Raw genomic sequence first — 21,346 nt, forward strand, 5'->3', positions numbered from 1 at the left:
AGTCTATTAAAACTCAAAATGAGGTTGTCAGTTAGAAAACGTGCAAGCTTACAACACTATCTGTTGTTTATGGTAGCCATGATTGACCCACGCGCAAACTTGTGATATTTGGATGGTAATTTATACTTTTATACTTCTATGCATGAGCAGATTACTGAATGGGCCTACAGGCCCAGGGGCACAAATAGACAGGAGTCCCTGGGCCAATAAATTGGGCTGTTAACATTTTTCATTGGGAAGTCAATGGAACGACTACAAATGGACTCAAAGTGACAACAAAAAGATCCACAATGACCCTAAAGATGCACAAAACTGCCATAAAGAGAGACAGCAAATCCACAATGAGCCAAGTCAACAACCAATAAGTGAATCAAATGAAGTCGCTGTAGCTCTTGCTCCTATAGAGGTCAGGCAGAACAACTTTCATCTTTTTGTACACAGGTATCCATTGTTTTATAATTCATCCACGTTTACACAGTCCATTGGAAAGACACATGATGGGGTAAACTATAAAAATTAAAGCAACTTTCTACCCAGATGGAAAAAATTAAACCTTAACAGAAATGTCCAAACTTGAAAAAAGCTTGTTTGTGTTGTCAAGTTATAACTTATGTTGTGGGGACCTAAATCTATTTCCAGTTACTTATCTTCCTCAGAGGGACAAGAAGAATCTGCCCATATGTTTCAGTACATCTCTGTATGACAACATCTCCAAGTGAAGCTTCTGCATTATGAGAAAAAAATTGACCCCTAACCCTAAAAACTAACATGATTCAAGTTAACAATCACCAATTTCCTCTTTGTAATATAGGTGGTCCGGTGTCTGTCCTGTGTCTTTCTGAGTGGTGCGTTCAAAGAAATGTTGAAATAAAAAGCTCAGCAGCTGAACAAGCAGCCTCTTGCATTGTGATTTATGTCTATTTTGGTTTCACTGCATTTTCTAGCAAATATAACTTTGAGAGAAGATGGTTATTGGGTTTGCTAGAGGATTACACTAAACCTACTGCACAGATTACCATGAAACCTGGTGGAAGAATGCAGTATGGGTCAGGGAAGACCTTTGTGTTATACACTCTACTGAGTGTCATTCAAGTTAGTGATTTGACTTTGGGGTGAACATGTTTGAAAGCTGAGACTAACTCTGGATTGGTTAGGCCCATTTATCAGCGGGACCTTCCTTCCTTCTATTCATATACTGTATATATACAAATATTTCATTTTTAATTGCTTATTTTTGTTTTTTGTTAAGTATATTCAATTAATTAAGTAACAAAGAATTAAGGCACAGTATAAAATATAAAAATATACAAAACATTTATTTTCATTATTTCCATAAAATTCATTAAACATTAAACTACCTACAGCACACCAAAACTCAAAAAACACCTTTCATACAGTGAAACCCTTTTTTGCTGACCTGTGAACAGTTCATATTTTAAATCCTTGAAACAATCCTTGATTCTCAGTTGGTAGTTATTCAGTGCAGTCCAAGGTGATGACCAACTCATGTCTCATGTTGTTGTTGGGAAGTTTCAGGTGTCTTTTGTTTTGGACTTGAGGAAGGGCTTGTGCAGCACGTCGTAGAGTCGTCTGGCCTGTGAGCAGAAATATTAATTGAACAAATGTTCAATCTATCCTCCGCACAGTTATATCTTGCTTATATGCTTTAAAGTACCTTTTGTGGCCCAAGGCCTGGACAGAGAACCAAATCTTCCTTAGATGCACTGATGATTCCTTCTATGGACTGTTTAAAAAAAAGAAATACAAGGAAATCACATATCACTCAGCAAAACTGGAAACAATGTTCTTACAGACACATAATGTGTGTGTGGAGGGGTACAGTGATCAGAAATAATTATTACAATAATATTGGTCGTACAGAGCAGCTACTGGAGGAAAAAATACAGTTTTGTGTTGAGTAATACTCACCGAGAACGTGGACAGTAAGGTAATGGCATCGGTCTTGTTTATAGACTTGACAGTGGTTAAACAATCTGTAACCTTTAAAAAACATCAAATCCAATCAGCATCACATTGTTCAGAGATGGAAAAACTCAGAATTTTTATTTTTATTATATTTTAATCAGAGTTTAAATATTAAATCAGATCACATAAAAACATCAACTTTTTTTCTGAAGTGGCAAAAGGATCACATTAGAGGTAGCTTCGGATGTTTAAATCTTTGGATGAAACTGCCTACCTTCGACAGATAGTCCTTTTCCACTTGCTCCTTCAGCAAGTCTGCTGGTTTCTTTTCATAAGCCTTATATGTTTCTAGGTAACGTCCTGCCTCCTCCGGACTATTAAATCAAAACAATTAAAACGTTAGGAATATTTTAATTGTTCTTGTGGCCAGCCATAATGCTAGATTACTAACAGATATAATAAAACATGCTAGAGTTAGGGTTTACGAGTGTTTCTCCATGTGTTGATTGTGGCCAGAATGAGCATATTTAATTTAAGACTGCTGAAGTATGAAAGACAGAAACTACAAATACCAAACCTGTATTACATAATAACAAAAAAACTATCAGTAGCATTCCCAATTCACAAAGTTAATGTTATCGAAGCCATTTTCAAGCTCGCTCTTTTCTCTCTGTGGTTCGGAAAAAATGTTTTATCTGTCTTCTTGGCAATCTGTAGCTGGTCTTACCTCCAAGCCAGGATGAGAGTGCAGTCGGCCATGATGCAGATGCGAGCCAGCTCCTTCAATGCATGATGAGGATCTTTCTTTGATCATAAACCAGTGAGAAGAACTACATTAATTCTTGGTTGTAGGTTTTTTGAACCAAATATTTTGTAAGTATGTAGACATGCAGACGTGAAACAGCCCTCAGCTACATATCACACTTTAAATAGTAGAGCTGATACAATTTAGGCAAGGTATGATATACAAGAGTTCAGAATGGGAGGCTTACATTACAGCTTGTGTTTATTAGTAAAAAATACCAAAGTTGAACATCCCATTATTACATGTCCAAACCTACTGTAGTGGAAAACAACACCTATCAAATAAACAGATATAGCTTACAACATAGCCTGAATGTATTTACATAACACTTTTTACTTACAACATCTACTAGCACCAGTAAAACTCGCAGGGTGAAGGTCTGTCCAAGCAGCTTCAAACGGTCGTGTATGTAGTTTGGGTTGAGGTTGTGATACCTCAGGCTTCAAGCCAGCCCAGAAACCAACATCCAAACCAAACAGGCAACACAAAAGACAGAAAACACCATTAAACATTAACAAAACAAACTTTACTCCTCTTGTGTACATTCATACACATCTTGATCTCACACACTATTCTTCCAGAACAAAACCTCACCTGAGGAAGAGAGCACACACCGTTTGGCCCAACACATAGTCCGGTACGACATCTCCAAACTCCCACGGAACACTCCGCACAAACTTCAGAATGGGATTCCCTCTCTGTAAGAATGTAAAAAAAAATGAGATGTGATACGTACAATTTTGCACAACAACTAACAAACCAGAAAACAATCCTCTCCAGATTTAACACAAGAATCTGCCTCTCCATTGGAAGTGTCAGGTGTGGCGAATTACTATTTACTATTGAAGATGAATAATTTAGGGTAATCATAGTAATTGTGATAGAATTATCCTTCCAGTTTGTGGTTAAATATTTATCAGTATAATGCTTATGCATTGTGCAAGCACAGTCAGGAGGTATAACAAATCATTGTTTAGAATGTTCTACCTCAGAGTTATGAGGTGTTTTGTTGTAATTTCCTGCCCACAAATAAGAGTTTAAAACCACAATCAATTGTCTTCAACTTTAACTCAGAAGCAAAGAGCAGCCTTTAAAAAATAAGGATTTGACATTTATCATCACAATATCCACACCGACTCATAAACAAGTTTTTATCATGGCTGCACGCCCAGTGATTTTATAAATCCTAGATCTTTGTGGCCTGATGGAAAAACCCTGAGGATTGATTACCTGTCGAGAACTGACAATAATGCTGCTCCCTGTCCCCACTGGTTTGGGACCCAGGCTGAGGCTTGTATCTGACCGTGGACAGTGTCCCTCTTTTTGGTCCGTGCTAACCGGCTGTGTCTCTTCAGTCCGAACCACCTCAGGTCCACCTTCAGTCCCATTGGAACAGTCCTGATCCAGACCTGTTTCACACCCTCCAGAGGCAGAAGATCCTGAACCAGGCCGGGTTTGTTTCACACTGGAGACTCCAGCACCATCTGTCCCGGGACCATTGAAGATGTTGTCTCTCTGAGGAGCCACGGTGCTTTTACTCTGGACGATGTATTCAGCATAAGACATGGGCTGGTCCACTGACCCTGGAGCAGAGGAGGCTGAGGAGACAGCTCCTTTCGATGAAGACACAAACTGCGGCTTTGGCTGAAAAACAATTAGACGAAGAGCTGGTCTGAGGATTATAAATAAAATCGGGAATGTTTATATCAAGCTCTTCTGACCAAAGCGTTGTGCCGCTAAACTGCTCATTTAGACATTTGAATTTGAAGGGGATGTTAGTCGGTCATAGACTGTATATAGTCGGTTAGCTTGCTAACTATTAGCCGCACGAAGTTAAGAGTTGAGTTTGAGGCAGAATACAGACCGGTGTTCTTTCTTTGGTGAAAGCTGAATCTTCCAGGTTAATGTTGAACCGTTTACTCATGTCTGTCAACTGATAAAGACTTTTCAAATAAAAAAAAGCACCGACTCGAAATACTACTGCTTACTATCGTCTGACAGGAATAGCAACAATGACACTTCCGCTCTACCTCCTTCAGAATAAAAGCGTCCCCTTAAATGTCCACAATAAACTGTATATAGTCGAAGTCTGTGTGTGTGTGTGTGTGTGTCTGTCTGTCTGTCTGTCTGTCTGTCTGTCTGTCTGTCTGTCTGTCTGTCTGTCTATCTATCTATCTATCTATCTATCTATCTATCTATCTATCTATCTATCTATCTATCTATCTATCTATCTATCTATCTATCTATACAGTGTGTATATGTACTTATGGGGTTACAGCCCCCAATGCTCCTACTATCACAGGGATCACATTGCAGTTCACCTTTCACATCTGTTTTAGTTTTTCTTTCAGCCCTTGATACTTTTCAATCGTCTCATGCTACTTTTTTCTGATGTTACTATCACAGTGATACAACTATCACTAATGAACATATACACATGTTTACTGTCTAAGATATTGATTGACTAAAAGACCACTCAGGCCAAAGCCCAACATAATTAATGCCACCTCATATAGGAAAACTTTATTTCATTGTTGCCCATGTAGATCTCCCTGGCAGAAAATAGACTATATAGTTAAAATGAAAAAAGTCCAATCCCTGAATCATCTCTTTAACCAAATCAAACACATGTCAACCACGCAGACAAACTTTAATGTGTTGACTCCAGTTAACACAAGTGGCAACTTTCAACATGCAGTCAGATCGTTTAGCGACGAGTTTGTTTATTTGTCTGATATATATTATACGACAACAAGCTCCTATCCGGACACTTAAACACTGGAGGAAATAAACATGTGATAATGAACATCAAGACAAAAACAACAAAGTGCAGATCGGATGGATCCCGCGGTAAGGAGTTGCCTAGGAGACCGTGACGCCGCCATTGAAACCGCGCAGCATGTCGGGAAACATTTCCCCATCATGGCGGACCAGTAAGTTCGCGGACGTTGTCGGATAGCACATTCAGCGATTGTTTGGTCCCGCACATTTCCAGGACCGCGGTCATCTGGTATTTTCCACAAAGGAACCGCCGACCAACACAAACGAGGTAATTTTGCGCTGTAGACACACGACGTGGACGAGCCAACGACGCTGCTCTGATGAAATAAGTAGCCTCTAAAAATATTAGCAAACTAGCTAGTTGAATGGCTAGCATCGTGCTAACTTAGCCAGATGTAACATGTTAGCGGAACGAGGTGGTGGTGAGGCGCCGCTGAGGCCGCGGCGTGCAGGCTACATGTGTAGCTGCGATAGCGTCTGCGTTGTGTAACCGGTACGCACGTCGGAACCCTAAATGAATGGGTTCCCCAGATAGGCCGTCAAGTCGTTGTTATATTAACTTGAGCTAACGTTAGCTAGCTAGTGATTTGTGCTTTGCGATGTGATAATGGTGTTAAAGTTCGCTGCGGTGGTGCAGGCCCGGCAGTGATTGAGGTTATCTAACGTGGCGATGAATAAACTTTGATTCCGTTTTAGTTTATTCTGCCTTTCCCCCCCTTAGCCTACTTGTTAAAAACGTGTCCTCGTGTAATTACATAGTAAATAATGTATCGGCTGCAGCGGACTTAACTGTATTAACTCACATTAAATCTAAAATAACATGTTGGCGTCCATACCCTTTCGATGGTTAGCTTTAGCATGAGCCCGAAACGGCAATGTCCTTTGGATGTGTTGGTTAAAGCATCATCACGGGATGTAGATAACTTACATTCTTAGTATCGGGGTTTTTCATTGTCTGGAGTAACTGTTGTTAATAACTGTAGTAAGGGAATGGGTTCAGCAAAAATAGCCTATGGGTATTTTCTTTAGTGTTTGAGACTGTGGCTTCATTGCCAGTGTTAGTGCTCCTCACGTGTTAATGGTGGCATGGCTAGTGTTGATCGTGCTCAAACTTTTACGATATCATGACGACTTACTTTCTCTCTTTAGTCAAGCACAGGCCTCTAGGGCTTATAGCTAAATCTCATCAGATCGGTATGTTCGTGTTCAAATGTCGAAAGGTTAAGTTGCGTGAAGCGCAAGTTTTTGGAGTAAGCCTTTATTTATGTCTTGAATATACGTTAAGCTTTACAATTAGATATTTATAAATTTGAATTTTTTTTTTTTGCATCAAAAATCCAGTCTCATTGTGATAGAGAAACTTCAACGTTGTTTCGTGTAGAGAGGGTCTGTTTTAAGTGTTTGTATTGATGCATAATGACAAATACGACCACTGCTCCTGTATTAAATGGTGTCACCTTTGTGAATTTATTACAACCCTGGAATATTCTCAATCAGTGTATTTTGTCTATGGAAGCGTTAGATACATGCGGCTGTTCTTTCCAGTCTGATAATCGGATGCCACTGCTCACACTCTTATTTATTATTGTGTACAGGAATCTGTGTGTGTATATAGTGTTTACAGATTGTAAAAGTGAAAGATAATCATTGACTCTTCTTATCCTAAGTCTTCTCATCAGCTATGATATGTTGTAGAGTTATCTGTTGTTTTTTTGTGCCCAGAGTCTACAAACTATCTGGCCACAGGATGTTCTTTTGCTATCACTACAGTGCATGGCTTTGTTTTTAATTCAGAGTGGCACACATGAATCAGAGCTGGTTTGTTAGAGTACGCTGGTTTATTTTTACCTAATTTTTTAATTACTGTGCCTCGTTGGGACAAATTTGAAAGAGATGAGCTCCAATCCTGATCCTGCAAGTTGCTTCTTTGGTTTTAACCACAGAGGGGTCAAACACAGAAAACAGCAGACAAGTCTACTGTTATAAAGGTTATTGATGTTTTTAGAGAAGGGTTGATGCAGCTTCATTTAAATTTGGTAGTTAGTAGCTGTCCTGCTGGTTATACAGTGTAATATTTTATCTGCAACTTAAGGATAATGAATTGAATGACATTCAGATACTGATGGAAGTATGACTGCACAGCTCAGTTGTCATTAATCAAAACGTGGCTATTTAACATTTTGTTGTAGCGTGGTTTTGAAATATACAGTACTTCCTTTGTTTGTGCATTTTTTTATACTGATTTGAGTTCCAATACCTATGTTTACCCCCAGTGTTGAGTGAGGGAGCAGCGAACCAGTGACATTCAGAGGGTCTTGAACAAGACAGCGGCACAATGGAATGTGCAGTGGACATCCCATTAGGTGAGTGGTGGATAACACACAAAATCATCTGTCATTAAAATTCTAATCCAGTTTGACAGTTTATTTAGCTGCATTGCCAAAAACTATTTAAAACACATTAAGGATCATTTGAATGATTTTGACAGTAATGTTTTTCCGCCTCTTTCACAACTCAAGCTCTATTTTTGAAATAACCTAGACTGTGAATCATTGCTCATGTCTTGTGCAGGTGAGGATGAGGCACCTGAGAAAGATGACTTAAATGCGAAGGAAGGGAATGATACACCCCATAAGAAAAACAAGAAGCACAGAAAACACAAAAGCAAGAAGAAGAAGCGGAAGAGGAAGGGTGATAAGGAGAGCAGCTCAGAATCTGGTGCTGAGTCCGATGCAGAATCACCACCTCAATCGAAACCTGTTCGGACCACCAGAGCCAGGTCAGCCTAAAATCACCAGCACATGAGTAAACCAAAATACTGTTTGAGATATGTATTGATGCCAAAAATAAGAATTTTCCTGTTATTTTACAAGATTCAGGTGATTTCACTAAAATTGTTAGTTATGAACGGTGATATATTCATAATCAACATTTCACATCTCTCACACTTACTTTAATCAGTTTTTATCACATCATCCAATGTAGATGTCTTTGAATTGCAATAATGAGCTGTAGAGTGTATTTTTCACTTAGTTGAGTAAGATTCTGTAACGGACCCAAATTTAAATTGTGGCCAATGCGTGCTTTGTTAGTATTTGGCAGTTCAATTTAATATCTTGTGTTTTTAGTGCCAGACTGGCCCAAGCTACAGGAGCTGGAGACACTGCTGGGCTGAAGGAGGATAGTAAAAGGAATGTGATTACAGGTAAGTTATCGACAAACACTTTCCCAATAAAGTGCAGGGTTAATTTGCTTTTGTATTTGATGTGTGTGTGTGTGTGTATATGTATATATATATATATATATATATATATATATATATATATACTAAATAATTTCTTCTGTCAGATCGTGTGGACACAGAGGGAGATACAAAATCCAAAAAACACAAAAGACATGCTGCCAAGAAGAAGAAAAAGAAGAAGAAGAAAGATGAAAAGCACTCCCCATCTGAAAGCAGCTCGGCTACAGGTTCAGAGTCTGAAGGTGAAGGAGGCAAAGGAGCTGGTGATGCCAAATACGCTCCAGCTGCAGCATCTGACCAGCAAGAACCATTTTCCAAACTGGGTTCAAAAAACAAACGCGGGGAGGAGACTGGAGTTCCAACGCTCATGCAGAAACCTGAAATACTTGGGGTGAAGAAAGAGGAGATAACAAATATGTCTCCAGTTGGAGGGAAGGACAGCAACACCAATGGATCCGAAAAGGCTATGTCGCCATCTGCTGGCCAGGTTGAGATAACACAGACGGCGACAGTCCGGGTTAAGACTGAAGTTAGTCATGGAGACGGTACATTCAGCCATGCCCAGGAACTGCCTGACATCATTCCAAAACAGGAAGGCACTACCCCAAGAGATGAACCGGCCCTGAAAGATCAGGCCAGTTTGGTTCAGAGGGTAAAGGAACACGATGGATCAAGGTCCAGGTCTCCTACCCCTTCCAGAGGAAGAAATAGAAAGAGATCTGGGTCAAGTCATAGTCGCTCACCCACACCTAGTCCAAGTAGGCAGCAGTCTGGTGGTCAAACAGCAACAACAATTAAAGAAGACTCAAGATCCAATTCCCGGTCAACCTCAAAGGGAAAACAGTCTACAACTCCTTTAATGAGTCGGCAGATGTCCCGCTCTCAGTCCCCTAAATCTCGAAAGAAGTCCCCCTCCCCATTGCCCAAATCTCCAAAGGGAGCAAGCTGTCATTCCCGGTCCACCTCTCGCTCCATCACCCCCAAGAAGAAGGTGATAAAATCTCCAAGAAAGTCCAAATCCCCTAAACGTCGTAGAAATTCCTCATCTACTTCCCCAAAGCGACGCCGGAGTTCCCCCTTTCCAAAAAGAAAGGTTTCGCGATCCCCTAAACGTGGTGGGCGCAGGTCCCCCTCTAAATCTCCGAGAAGAAGCCGAAGGTCAGAGTCACGTTCTCGTGGAGGCACTAGGCGCTCCAGGACTCGCTCACCCAGAAGAGGAGGTGCAGGTGGCAGGCGTTCAGGGTCACGCTCCATCAATCGAACACGTCGCTCTCGCTCTAGATCCAAACGGCCTGCTCGTCGCTCCAGGTCACGGACACCAGCAAGACGTGCAGGAGGAAGGCGTTCAAGGAGTCGATCCCTGTCTCGACGGAGGAGGTCACCCCCCCCAAGATCCCGCCACTCCCGCTCCCGGTCAATCCGCAAGAGCAGGCGGTCTCGATCACGTTCCATTGTACCCTCTAAGCGTGGCCGACGCTCCAGAACCAGAAGTCCCCGCAAATGGACCAAATCTAGAACCCCTCCCGCCCGAAGGAGGTCAAAATCCAGGTCACCTGTCAGAAAGCGTTCTCCAAAGTCTGGAAAACGTTCCAAATCCCGCTCTTTGTCTCGAAGGCAGCGGTCAAAGTCTCACTCACCACTACCTGGCAAGAAGAAGTCAAAATCACCCGAGAAGATTGCGAGAAGGTCAAAATCCCCATCTATTCCTGCTGACTTGAAAAGATCCAGGTCTAGGTCTGAATCAAGTGGTGGCAAGTCTGACAGCTCCTCGCCAGCGAGATCACCATCTCCCTCTCCTGTGAAAGTAAAGGTTCCTTCTCCTAAGGAAGAGGAGACAGCTGCAGAAAGTGAAGGACTTTCAGTAGCAACAGGTAAAGAGTTTTTTCATTCTTATATTTTTATGCAAACTATATTTACTTAATCGATTTTGTTTATATAGTTGCGCTGTCTGCATATTTAATAAGCGTCTTCATATAATTTCAAAAGCAAATGTGAATCCTACCTCATGCATCAACACTGTTAATCGTTAGATATACTCTCCTAACCAAAGTCCTAACATGTCTTTGTTCAAAATCCTTCCACATGTACTATGCAGGTGGTTGGAAACCTGTGCCCTCGGTAGCTGCCTCCAGCCCCCAAGCGGGAAGTTCCTCAGATAAATTGCAGGAGCAGCTTGCTCCTAACCTTGACATGGTGCAGAAGGAACACACCAGCTCAGTCAACGAAAAAGATGGTTCCAGGTCTGGTTCCCAAGAGCCTAACCCAGGTGGGTCAGATAGTTCCGAAGGCTCAGATGAAGAACGGGATTCTACCTCTCCAGTTAAAATTACACCTCAATGCCAGAGAAGCTCCTCGGTTTCAGTCTCTCCAGAAGTGCAGACGAAACAGTTGTCAAAGTCACCGTCACCGGTGGGCCGTAGGAAATTTTCACGCTCAACCTCATCCCCTCGACGATCAACATCCAAGTCTAAATCCAAAAGGAAGCCATCCAGGTTAGTGTGTTCGGCTGTGTTTGCAATCAGGGATGCTATGGGTCCCTTAAAGAGCTTTAATTAAATTACTTAATCGTCTTAAAGGTAGTAGATCTCAAAGTTACCTTATTGCCGGACTTAAAGTTCAGAAATCTGACACGTTCTGCCTGTGTCTAACTGCTGTATTCAGTTGCCTTGTTGTGTACAGGTACTCATCAGTATTATCATTCATCTTTCCTCAGGTCCAAGTCTCCATTGAAGAAAAGAGAATCTGTTTCTCCTTCAGACAGGAAGAAACGAAGGTCTAAATCTCCTGCCCGGCGGCGGCGGTCACGCTCCCGCTCCGCCGCACGCCGTAAGCAATCAGGCTCGAAGTTGCGAAACAAACCCCGTCGGTCCAAGTCCCGCAGTCCACCCCGCAAGAGGCGATCCCGATCACCCAATGCTCGAGGGAGGAGGAGGTCCAAGTCCCCAGACAGGAACAAGCGATCAAAGAGCCGCTCCACAGGCCGAAGGAAAAGGTCCAGGTCAATAGACAGAAGCAGGCGCTCACGGACTCGCTCCACTGATCGCAGACGCAGGTCTAGATCGAGGGGTCGAGGGAGGCGTCCAGTGTTTCGTAGTCGTTCCTTTGATAGACGGGACAGATGGAAGCGGGAACCTAGCCACTCTCCAGTTCTTATTCTTCGGAAACAACGTCGCTCAGGGTCCCGGACACGTCGCAGCACCAGCAAGACTCCTCCAAGGCTGACTGACCTGGGTAAAACAATTAGATAACAACCAATGACAATCGCATTTAATACTATCAACTTTTAACATTTGTGATTCTATATATTGTAGGAATATTTCTGTAACAATTGTTCATGATTTTGTTTATTAGATTTCTATACTTAGTTTTCAACTACTCTAATGCTTAATCGTGCCTTATTTGTCTCCCTATTTACATTACCCCTCTTCCATGTATCTCTTCTACAATCTCTTTCCTCAGATAAGGACCAGCTGCTGGAGATAGCCAAGGCTAACGCTGCTGCCATGTGTGCTAAGGCGGGGGTTCCCATTCCTGAGAGTCTTCGGCCAAAAGCCATTCTCCAGCTCCCTCTACCCACTCCATCTCCTACCCCCCTCTCCTTACCTCTACCTTTACCGCTTCCAATGGGCATGGGGATGGCCAACATGCAGAATATGGCCAACATGAGTCATATGGGCTTAGGCAATATGCATGGAATGCCCAACATGTCAAACATCACCATGAGTGCTGCTATGGCGAGTATGACGGCAGCAACTATGACGGCTGCCTTGACCAACATGGGAGCACTGGCTTCCATGCCTCCCCTTGCCCCCCTTCCTACCATTACTAACAAGCCTCCACCATGCCTCGCCCCTCCAACGCCAACTCTTAACATGGACCACATTGTGGAAGCAAAGAGGAAGGTCACGCAGCAGGCTAACATTCACACCATCAAGGAGCTTACTGAGGTAAAAGGGGGCTAAAGTTGTTGTTTTTGTCTAACAGTTGTTTTTGTGAGAATGACTGAATGAGGAGTGAGTAGTGTAAGGATTTATAAGAGCATATAGTGTCTGTGCATGTCCTAACTGATCTGTTTTCTCTGTGTTTTTGTAGAAATGCAAGATGATTGCAAATAGCAAGGAGGAGATGGCCATTGCTAAACCTCATGTCTCAGATGATGAAAGCTAGAATCGCCAGGTCTTCAAGGTAAAAATACCAATCTATTTTTCTTCCTTTTCATTGTACATCTTTCTATTTGTGTTTTATCACTTGGCGACCCCAGTGATGTCCCCTTCCCCTACTTCCTTCATTATTTATATTTATGATCAATTGAATCTCACTCCAGTTTTCATTTATATTTTTATGACTTGTTGGTCCACTAGTGATTTTTATGGACAAACTTAAAGTGAAGCAAAGCCAAAGCTCTAGAGCGCTACCTTGTGGCACGCTGCAGTAAAGTTCATGTACCCAACTTCAAACTAGTCAAAGTACATGTGAAATAATATATAAAAATATTTTCTGAGAAGGTTTCTGTCATTTTAGGCACGTCTTATTACACTGTATATCCAGGACTGAATCTGTTTTTAATTTTAATTGGTTATTTGATGTTGTAAAGACGGTGTGAGTCGTGATGATTGACAGCCGAGACAGACTCACAATTGGTCGAGTATGTGTTATCTCCAGGACCTCACTACCGGGGCTTCCTCCCCTGATCACAGTTGTGCAGGCTGTCTTCAAAATTGCAAGATGGCAGCTTTCGTAACCAGGATATTTCTGGCTTTATTTCTGGATAGAGGGTGGAAGTGGAGATGTGTCGTCTATCTTCATACACCCTAATCTCTCACTGCACTAAAGTGTTCCTCTCTATATCATTTAGTCCTGCTGTAGTTATGAAGCCTGGTTTTCTATACATATTTTTTTTCTATTTTGTCTCTATTTACTATATTAACAGGCAAACTGTTTAAACTCTGACTATTCTCTGCACACAGCCTCCGAAGGACTGAAGGAAATTGTAAAAAAAAAAAAAAAAATTCAAGAGGACTTCCCTATCCACGGTTTCCTTTGTCAGCCGGATAACCTGATTCATAAACTACCAAGAAGAAGAAGAAGAGCACCGTAGTGTCACAGTTTTAATGTAGGAGTACCGGCACCAGCCACTGCCCCTGCCCCACTCTGCTCCCCTGTTTCGTGTGTGAGAGAGAGAGGGCGAGAGTCAGGCAGACTGTAACCTGTGATACCACTGAGAAAACTGGATACACTGACATGTGTGCACAGTTGTATGACTGTACAGTGTGTGTGAAAGTGTGTGTATATATTGACTTTCACCACCAACCCCTCAGTGTTGCTGCTTGCTCAAAGCAGACGTCGTCGTTAAGACTGAAGAGGAAACAAACCAAACTAACTAGTGGCTCAAGTGTTTTTTGTAAAAGATTAGTTTCCCTAAATTAGTTTTACTTTCATGATTTTATGCTAAGGATTGTGTTGAGTGGAGATTACTTCCATTGTTCTGCTGTATTCCTTTGGTTACCTCTACTCCCCGGTTTTATTAATAAATAATGTAGTCAAAGTTTTGGTTGATCCTCACACGTGAGTTGTTTTCATGATCTCCAGGGCAAGAGAGTGTCGACATGTGTCCTGGATCAGATGCCAGAGCTGATTATTGTGATAGAAGGGAATAAATTAGTATATTGGCTGCAAAAATAAGGTTTTGGAATTCATTTCAAAGATTACTGTATCCATTTACAAAGCTAATTCACTTCTGCCCTGGGTGTGAATTATTTCACCCTATTTTTAAATGAGAAAAGCTTTGACTCTAACCTGGTCTTTCATCTTTGCTTTATTAGGATTTTCTCAGATGTGGAAACATGTTTCCTGTATATTTGAAAGGTTGTTTCATCTCTCATCTGCCACCCTGACACGCGTTCTCCTGGGTTTTGCAGAAGACATGTTATTTAAGATGCACAGGGCATGTCGTATATCAATGTGTCAGACCATGATGCAAACTTAACACTTGAAGAAATACTTCTTAAGTATGTCAAACATTTGTTGTCTGGGTTTGACTTTTAGAGCAGGTGACAATTGAAAATTTCTGGTTGTTGTGCTAACCATAACACTTGACGATAGTATAAATTCAGATTAAGATCAAAATTAAGAATTAAATTGTATAAATCCACCAGGTTCTTGATATTCCCCGAATAAGATGAAAATGCAACTTGTTTCCCTTAATGTAGGTGATTATTACTTGTTTAGTAGATTTTTTTTATGTTTACTGCGTGACATTAGAAACAGGTATTGAGTACACTTTAGACACCTTTGTTGGTTCGGCTGTTTACTTGATTAATACATAAATTTCACTGGTGCCATTTTTAGAGGCACACACGAAACATGTTACCACAATGGAGGGGGTGACAGATTACTGATTGTGGTTATAGGGGTGAATGATGAAACCTGAGTATTTCCTGAGTTGTAACGCTGTTAAATGTGTTTGTCAAGACAATCAGGTTCTTCGTCTGTTCTGTTTTTTATTTGCAAATCTGATCATCTTGCAGCTTTGTATTCAGGCAGCAGATTTGGGATTTGTCTTAGAGACGAGAAATTGTAGTATGAAAAACCCAACAAGCCTTTTTTGTTTAATCCAATGATACAGTTAATATCTTCTTTACATGTAGATACTGTCAGGCCTGCACTAGGTAATTCGTTAGAGCTGAGTAAACAGGATCCATGTTTCACAGTTAAACCTTCATCCCGTTGGTAAGCTGAAGGACAAAGACGAACTTGGTGCTTTTGGGGAAATTGTGTTTTCTTTTTTTCCCCCCCATAACTCCAACATTTAGCTTCATCAGAGGGGGAAATACTTCTGGATCCGTCCTCCCATGTCGTTTTTCTATAACCAGGGCTTTTTAACCATGGAAGATGATCTGTGACGGCTTTGTCAAACTGTACCTATACAGACTCTGCAACACAAATATTGTTGGACTGATTCCCTGTGGTATCTTAAAACTGTTTTAATGATTTTTTTTTTTTTTTTTTAGGGAGTCAGTTCAATATTACATTGCTTGCTTTGTACATAAATGTGTTACAGTTATTAAAAATCTCGATCTGTATTTATTGTTGTCCTTGTGTGATATGTTCACCTGTCAGGATCAAGAAGCAGCACTTCTCACAAAGGCAGTAAAGAGTTGAGGTTCATTAAAATGGTTGGATATGATGATGCAAGCAATTGAAGAGCTCTGTATAGCTCTTTCTAATATCTTAGAACTCCTCATCTCATACATTTACATTTCACTGTCTGAGGATCTGCAGTGACGAGTGTCCTGAAAGTTTCTCAATCCCCATTGTTAAGTTTGGCAGGGCACCCTGCTTTATAGTGAGAATCCTGATTGTTCCGAACTTTTTCAATTTAAGAAACTGTTCCCCTGGGAACTTTATATGAAGCAGAATCTTTTGTGAGCCTTGACAGTCCTGTCTCTAAACTGAACACAGTTCCTTAAACCTTGTGGTTTGATATTAGCTCTTATACGCATTATAAACAGTGAGACATGTCCGTTCAATTGAAGTTACCACAGGCGGCCTCAATTCAATGTGTAGAAACATCTCAAAGATGGTCAAGAGAAATGGGGAGTGCTATGGCAAACTGAATATTTATGTTAATGTTATTTTAGCTTTTCCTTCCAAATACAATTGCCAAAATTCAGTTTTTGCTCTGTCACTATTAAGGTACTCAGTGTAGAGGGATGAGTTAGTTCAAGATATCGATTGCAGACGGATCCAAGGATTTCCATCCTCTATTGATGTTTTTATTTTGTTAGTTTGTCAGTGGGACAAAGATAAAGATAAAAGTAGATATCTATTGATGTGAATGTTTTATGGGTAATGCTGTCCCTGATAAACCCATGCCATTTCCTTTGTGCTTTGATCATTTTAATGCAGTTTCATAAAAAAAAAAGAAAAAAAGTAAGCACCTGCAGTTATGAAATCCTCCAACAAGTGGTGCACTTTCTCTTTGCACTGTTTTTATCCTGGAGATCAGTGAGTAAATTAATTTCCAAAGCCTTTAATCGGGAGACATTAACTCTGTGAAAGTGCAAACAAGCCATTTTAAACCTCTATTAAGAAAATGAGCATTAAAATACATCAGTGTGCAGTTTGTGTAGGAACAGGAGAAACTTTGTAATTGGATTAGGTGAGAGGCTTTGATGTATTAGACACTTTGTTTTCTGCTTCATTTTTTGATTCTGACTCCAGTAAAAAGGAGCGACCCAGCACAGTTTTCATGAAGAAAGCTTTAAAAGGCTTTAATCTGTGGATTAGCTCAGTGAATCGGATAAAAAGGTTAAAAAACCCACCACAGTGGGACTTTCTGCTTTGGTCTTCATGTGGTTTGATAATACAATTCACTGTGGCATACGCTGAGATGAAAAATGCAATCATTACCATAGTCATGGATTAGGGGCTTTGGACTGATCAGTGCGGTGGCTTGTTATCCTCTTCAAATGAAACAAACACCAAAGACTGTTCCTTCCAGTCATTTCATCACATCACAGTCCTTCGTGACTTCTTATTTTGTTTGCTTGTTGTGATGGTGAGAGACAAATTAAAGCTTTTTTGTCTTACTCTGAACCAATTTCTGTTCTGAGAAAAATGCAAATCTATACATGCAACATATTCATTAATTCAAATTATCATCCACCTGAGTGAACTGTGGTGTTGTGTTGATATGTTCTCTCAAGACCGCGCTCGACCTCCTGCCACTTATATCCAATATAATGAGGGCTGCTGCCGACCGGTGGCTGTGCCCTGGGCTCTCCAGTGGCCAATCCCTGTGTGGAAGAACTAAGAGAGCAGATCCACAAGCTCTTCCTCAGGAACGGCTCCAAGCTTCTTGTTCAGATTCATGGTTGATACCTGGATCAAAAGCAAAACACACGGTGGAAGTTCTCACGGAACAGTGGACAGCAACATTAAATTCACTCAGGGGGATGTCAGGTGGATGTCAGGTGGATGTCAGGGGAAATCGTTTGGCCTTCTCGGACTGAGCAGTGCACACTGAAGATGACAGAAGCCTCAAAATGGAAGTATACAGACAACCACCACAGATCCATATTTACTCTTTGATTCTCATCCCCCACTGGAGCACAAGCTGGGCGTCATCAGAAGTCTACTCCATCGGACTCAGAACCTCTCCACAAGGACAGAGGGGCAAGGAGCACAAGACACATCGGGGAAGCACTGGGAAAGTGAGAGAGCAGAGAGAATGAACAAAACATCAATACACGGAACAACTAGGTTATTTCTTACAGTGCAGAAGTATCTGAAACCTGTTTTCAACAAACACTGTATCTATGTGCACATCAAGCCCAGAGGACAAAAACACCCAGGCATTGTGCAATAACTCTGGATCTTTATAATAACAACTGTACAAATACTCCCGAAGTTATATTATATTGTAATTATTTTGTAATTATATTTAATTATATTATTTATTTCACCCTTACTGTACAACTGCAATACTCACACCGTTCAATATTTATCCCTGCACTTCTTTTCTTTCTTTTTCTTAGACCATCGCACTGTTTGTTTTGTTTTGTGTTGTTATGTGTATTCTATGTAAGCACACTGAGAGCCACTTCACCATGTCAAATTCCTTGTTTGTGCAACTTACTTGGCCAATAAAACCTGATTCTGATAAGCAGATCATTGTACACAGCTCATGCAGCGAGGAACACACAGACCTGGGTGGGAATAAACCACCAACTCCCCACTGGAGACCCGACTCCTCAGGACTGAACCACTCACATCTTTCGGACAAGGGAACCCAATTAAAGGACAACAAAGTGCATATCCTGACATGAAATAAAACAAACAGCGGAGGTGATTTACACCACACCAATTACCAGCTGCTGACGTTGCAGTCTAGAGATGTCTACCAGGTAACTCAACGCCCATGTGGCTTGACCGTCATTTGACCCTAACAGCTAACTTGATGGTCAGGTGGGTCAACGACTCAGAGAGGTGAGTCTTCTTCAAGAACCCTCAACATCAGCCATTTGACTTTGTGTAGGACGTAGAAACATACGATAAAGAGACTGTGAGAAAACAAATGAAATCTTGAATAAAAACATCACTTATGACAGAAGGTTGAAAATACAGCCACTGTCTTGATGTGAATAAAGAGCATATACAAACAATATTACAGCCACTAAACTAGAATGGCCCTCAGTAGAACATATTCCTCCTTTAAGGCCCAACAGTCACCTTAAATTCTATTAAGCTGCACCATATCACACATATACTCATAGAGCTCAGTTTACCAAATGTTCCTGATTATTTTCATCAAGATTCATGAATTATTCCCACATATGTCAAAAGATCCATATCTGTACAAACAAACAAACAAACAAACTAACCAACAAATGGACGGGGGGGGGTGTCTTAGCCTCCTTGGTGGAGATAATGAGGGAACATGTGGCTAAAAATGAACTGCATTACATATGAATGACACAACATTTATTAACGATGGCGCACACAAGGTTATCTCTGAGGTTTGATTTCTTTTTTAACCTTGATCTCACAAGGGTAGAGTAAATTTGGAACCCAAAAAAGATCTGACTTTCCCACTCTTTAGCAAAAACAAAAAGTAAATAAATCTCCGATGTTCTGATCCCCCCCTCCTCCCTACAGAAAAAAACCGCAACAAATCTTTTAATTAGAAAAGCAGAGGCAGCGTTTTGATCCTACCCTAAGTTTCCAGCACTGTTTCCACTGTGTGTGGGTCGGGGTTTGCTATCTGCATTAACTAAAATCCGAGGAAGAGTAATTTCGGTTTAATGATCGTGGCCAATTATACTTGTTTAAAATGTGGACCGTAAATTACATTAATCCGTAATTACAGTCACAGTTTTCCTGTCAGCGTCTGCGTGCGCACTTGTTTGCACACAGCAGTTGTATTTGCATGTACATGCATGTGGGTTGCATACTGAGCAGCTGGTGAGTCATTGGGTCTTTGCAGATCAATGGCTGTCAGTCGATGGATGGCTGAGTGCTTTGCAACGACCACCCAGTCCAAGCACTCTACCCGTTCTGTCGAGCAGCCAGGAAAGGAGGTCACATACCCCCCCCGCTTTCCTTTTGCTAAGGATATTTTTCTCTCACAGTGTTGCTTCATGCTCACACCCACATACACACACACTCATGCATGCACACACAGACCAGATAAGCTGATGAATTCAGCCCATGGTGGAGTTCGGGATCAGAGTGGAACTTGTTTCACTGCAATCTCAGAAAGCCTAGCGAAGACAACGGTAGACGGCGAAGGGAAGAGGAGAAAAGAGGATTTGGGAGAAATGAGAGGAGCGGCGAGATAAAAGCTGACGAGATTGAAGAGAAAGGAAGAGGAAACAAAAGAGGAACCAAGAATGCCTAATTCTACAGAGGAGGATTTGGAGCACTGCCGACAGAAATGGGCGAGCTGTGTGTGTAACTGTGAGGGTCCGGGCGCTGGGCAGAGGAGGACAATAAAGGTTGTGACTTTGACTGTACTTGTCGGTTCATTGTACAGTCAAAGCTGTGTGTATATGTGTGTATGTGCGTGTACATTTCATTTCAAGCGTGTGCGTTTGTGGCATTGTCCTCGATAGGTCAGAAGCCAAAATTGTACAAAAGCGGGAGATTCTCCTGCAACATTAGTGTGTGACTATCTACGTCTTAATTAGTGATGATAACACACATGTTGCATCAACGTACCTAAATATTTAAAGCGGGCACTGGGAAGGAGCAGCTAGAGATCCTAATTCATGAATGACTGAAGTGAAACCAATTAAAATATTCATGTTAACTGGAAAATAGTGTTGGCAAGAATATTCAAATGTGAGAGGGAATTCATGAAAGACATTTAATTTATGGTTGATGACAAGAACTGATTGATAAATTGATAGATTGACTGATTAATAGATAGATTGATTAATAGATAGATAATGATATTACATATGTTTATGTGGATCAGATTAACTGCACATCTCTGTGTTTTCATCTTATACTGGTCGTCTAAATTAGATTTTCATCTAAAGCATGAGTCATTTCGGATGACTGATGTAAGAAACCAGACAAGTGATTATCCTGAGGAAATGTTCCTCCTCTGACCTTCATTTGAAGGCGTCTCAGACAAAATGACACATACTAAGCCTGTAGCAGCAGACTGATACATACATACGTTATTTAAGTTTGTTCTTTTCAATAAGATTTTGTAAGGTTAGTTATTTGAAGCCGTAAAAAGGGGGTGAAACATCACGATTGTAAAGAGCCCCGACTGCAAATCCATCCCACGATCGCTACCGGCTCCAAATGTGCAAGATGGCGATGTCTGTATCTCACATATTTTGGCTTCATTTATGGACAGTGGGAGGATGTGAAGACATGGCGTTCATCTCTATATCAAGTCCGTGAGACATTACCCACAGTCAAGTGTAAGGTTGCCCTGCTGTGTAGCAAAGACACCGAACTCCCTGAAACTTTGTGTGCTGTGCATGCATGTTCCTAACTGATGTTCAGATGATGCATTTGAAATGTGGCCTTTAGTCATCATGAGTGGACCTGGGTCATCAAGCTCTGTCTGC

At 41.2% G+C, this 21,346-nt stretch overlaps 2 protein-coding genes across 2 annotated transcripts; one reads left to right on the forward strand and one right to left on the reverse strand.

Annotated features, from left to right (window-relative positions):
- Positions 1 to 1,297: 1,297 nt before the first annotated feature.
- Positions 1,298 to 4,732, reverse strand: ercc1 (excision repair cross-complementation group 1). The gene is made up of 9 exons (XM_062401848.1): positions 4,596 to 4,732; positions 3,962 to 4,375; positions 3,326 to 3,429; positions 3,072 to 3,171; positions 2,654 to 2,730; positions 2,201 to 2,300; positions 1,930 to 2,001; positions 1,676 to 1,744; positions 1,298 to 1,595 (listed from the first exon to the last, which is right to left on the reverse strand). The coding sequence occupies exons 1-9, from the start codon at positions 4,653 to 4,655 to the stop codon at positions 1,533 to 1,535; spliced, it is 1,059 nt and encodes a 352-aa protein (XP_062257832.1). The 5' UTR covers positions 4,656 to 4,732; the 3' UTR covers positions 1,298 to 1,532.
- Positions 4,733 to 5,642: 910 nt separating this feature from the next.
- sona (SON DNA and RNA binding protein a) lies at positions 5,643 to 15,838 on the forward strand. Its single transcript, XM_062402431.1, has 10 exons — positions 5,643 to 5,780; positions 7,786 to 7,875; positions 8,084 to 8,291; positions 8,641 to 8,717; positions 8,861 to 10,627; positions 10,852 to 11,248; positions 11,470 to 11,987; positions 12,216 to 12,703; positions 12,849 to 12,941; positions 13,724 to 15,838. Exons 2-9 carry the CDS (start codon positions 7,848 to 7,850, stop codon positions 12,921 to 12,923), a joined length of 3,558 nt encoding a protein of 1,185 aa, XP_062258415.1. The 5' UTR covers positions 5,643 to 5,780; positions 7,786 to 7,847; the 3' UTR covers positions 12,924 to 12,941; positions 13,724 to 15,838.
- Positions 15,839 to 21,346: the final 5,508 nt, after the last annotated feature.

This window comes from Platichthys flesus, chromosome 13 (assembly GCF_949316205.1).
Source record: "Platichthys flesus chromosome 13, fPlaFle2.1, whole genome shotgun sequence".
Taxonomy (NCBI): domain Eukaryota; kingdom Metazoa; phylum Chordata; class Actinopteri; order Pleuronectiformes; family Pleuronectidae; genus Platichthys; species Platichthys flesus.

Bases quoted from the DNA above. Each gene is read 5' to 3' on its own strand.
- ercc1 (XM_062401848.1), bottom strand. From the start codon at position 4,655: ATGAGTAAACGGTTCAACATTAACCTGGAAGATTCAGCTTTCACCAAA. The intron at 3,172-3,325 runs GTGAGGTTTTGT...GCTGGCTTGAAG, and splicing joins GTGTGTGCTCTCTTCCTCAG to CCTGAGGTATCACAACCTCA. The intron at 2,731-3,071 runs GTAAGTAAAAAG...TTATGATCAAAG, and splicing joins TACTGGTGCTAGTAGATGTT to AAAGATCCTCATCATGCATT.
- sona (XM_062402431.1), top strand. From the start codon at position 7,848: ATGGAATGTGCAGTGGACATCCCATTAG. The intron at 8,718-8,860 runs GTAAGTTATCGA...TTCTTCTGTCAG, and splicing joins TAAAAGGAATGTGATTACAG to ATCGTGTGGACACAGAGGGA. The intron at 10,628-10,851 runs GTAAAGAGTTTT...TGTACTATGCAG, and splicing joins AGGACTTTCAGTAGCAACAG to GTGGTTGGAAACCTGTGCCC.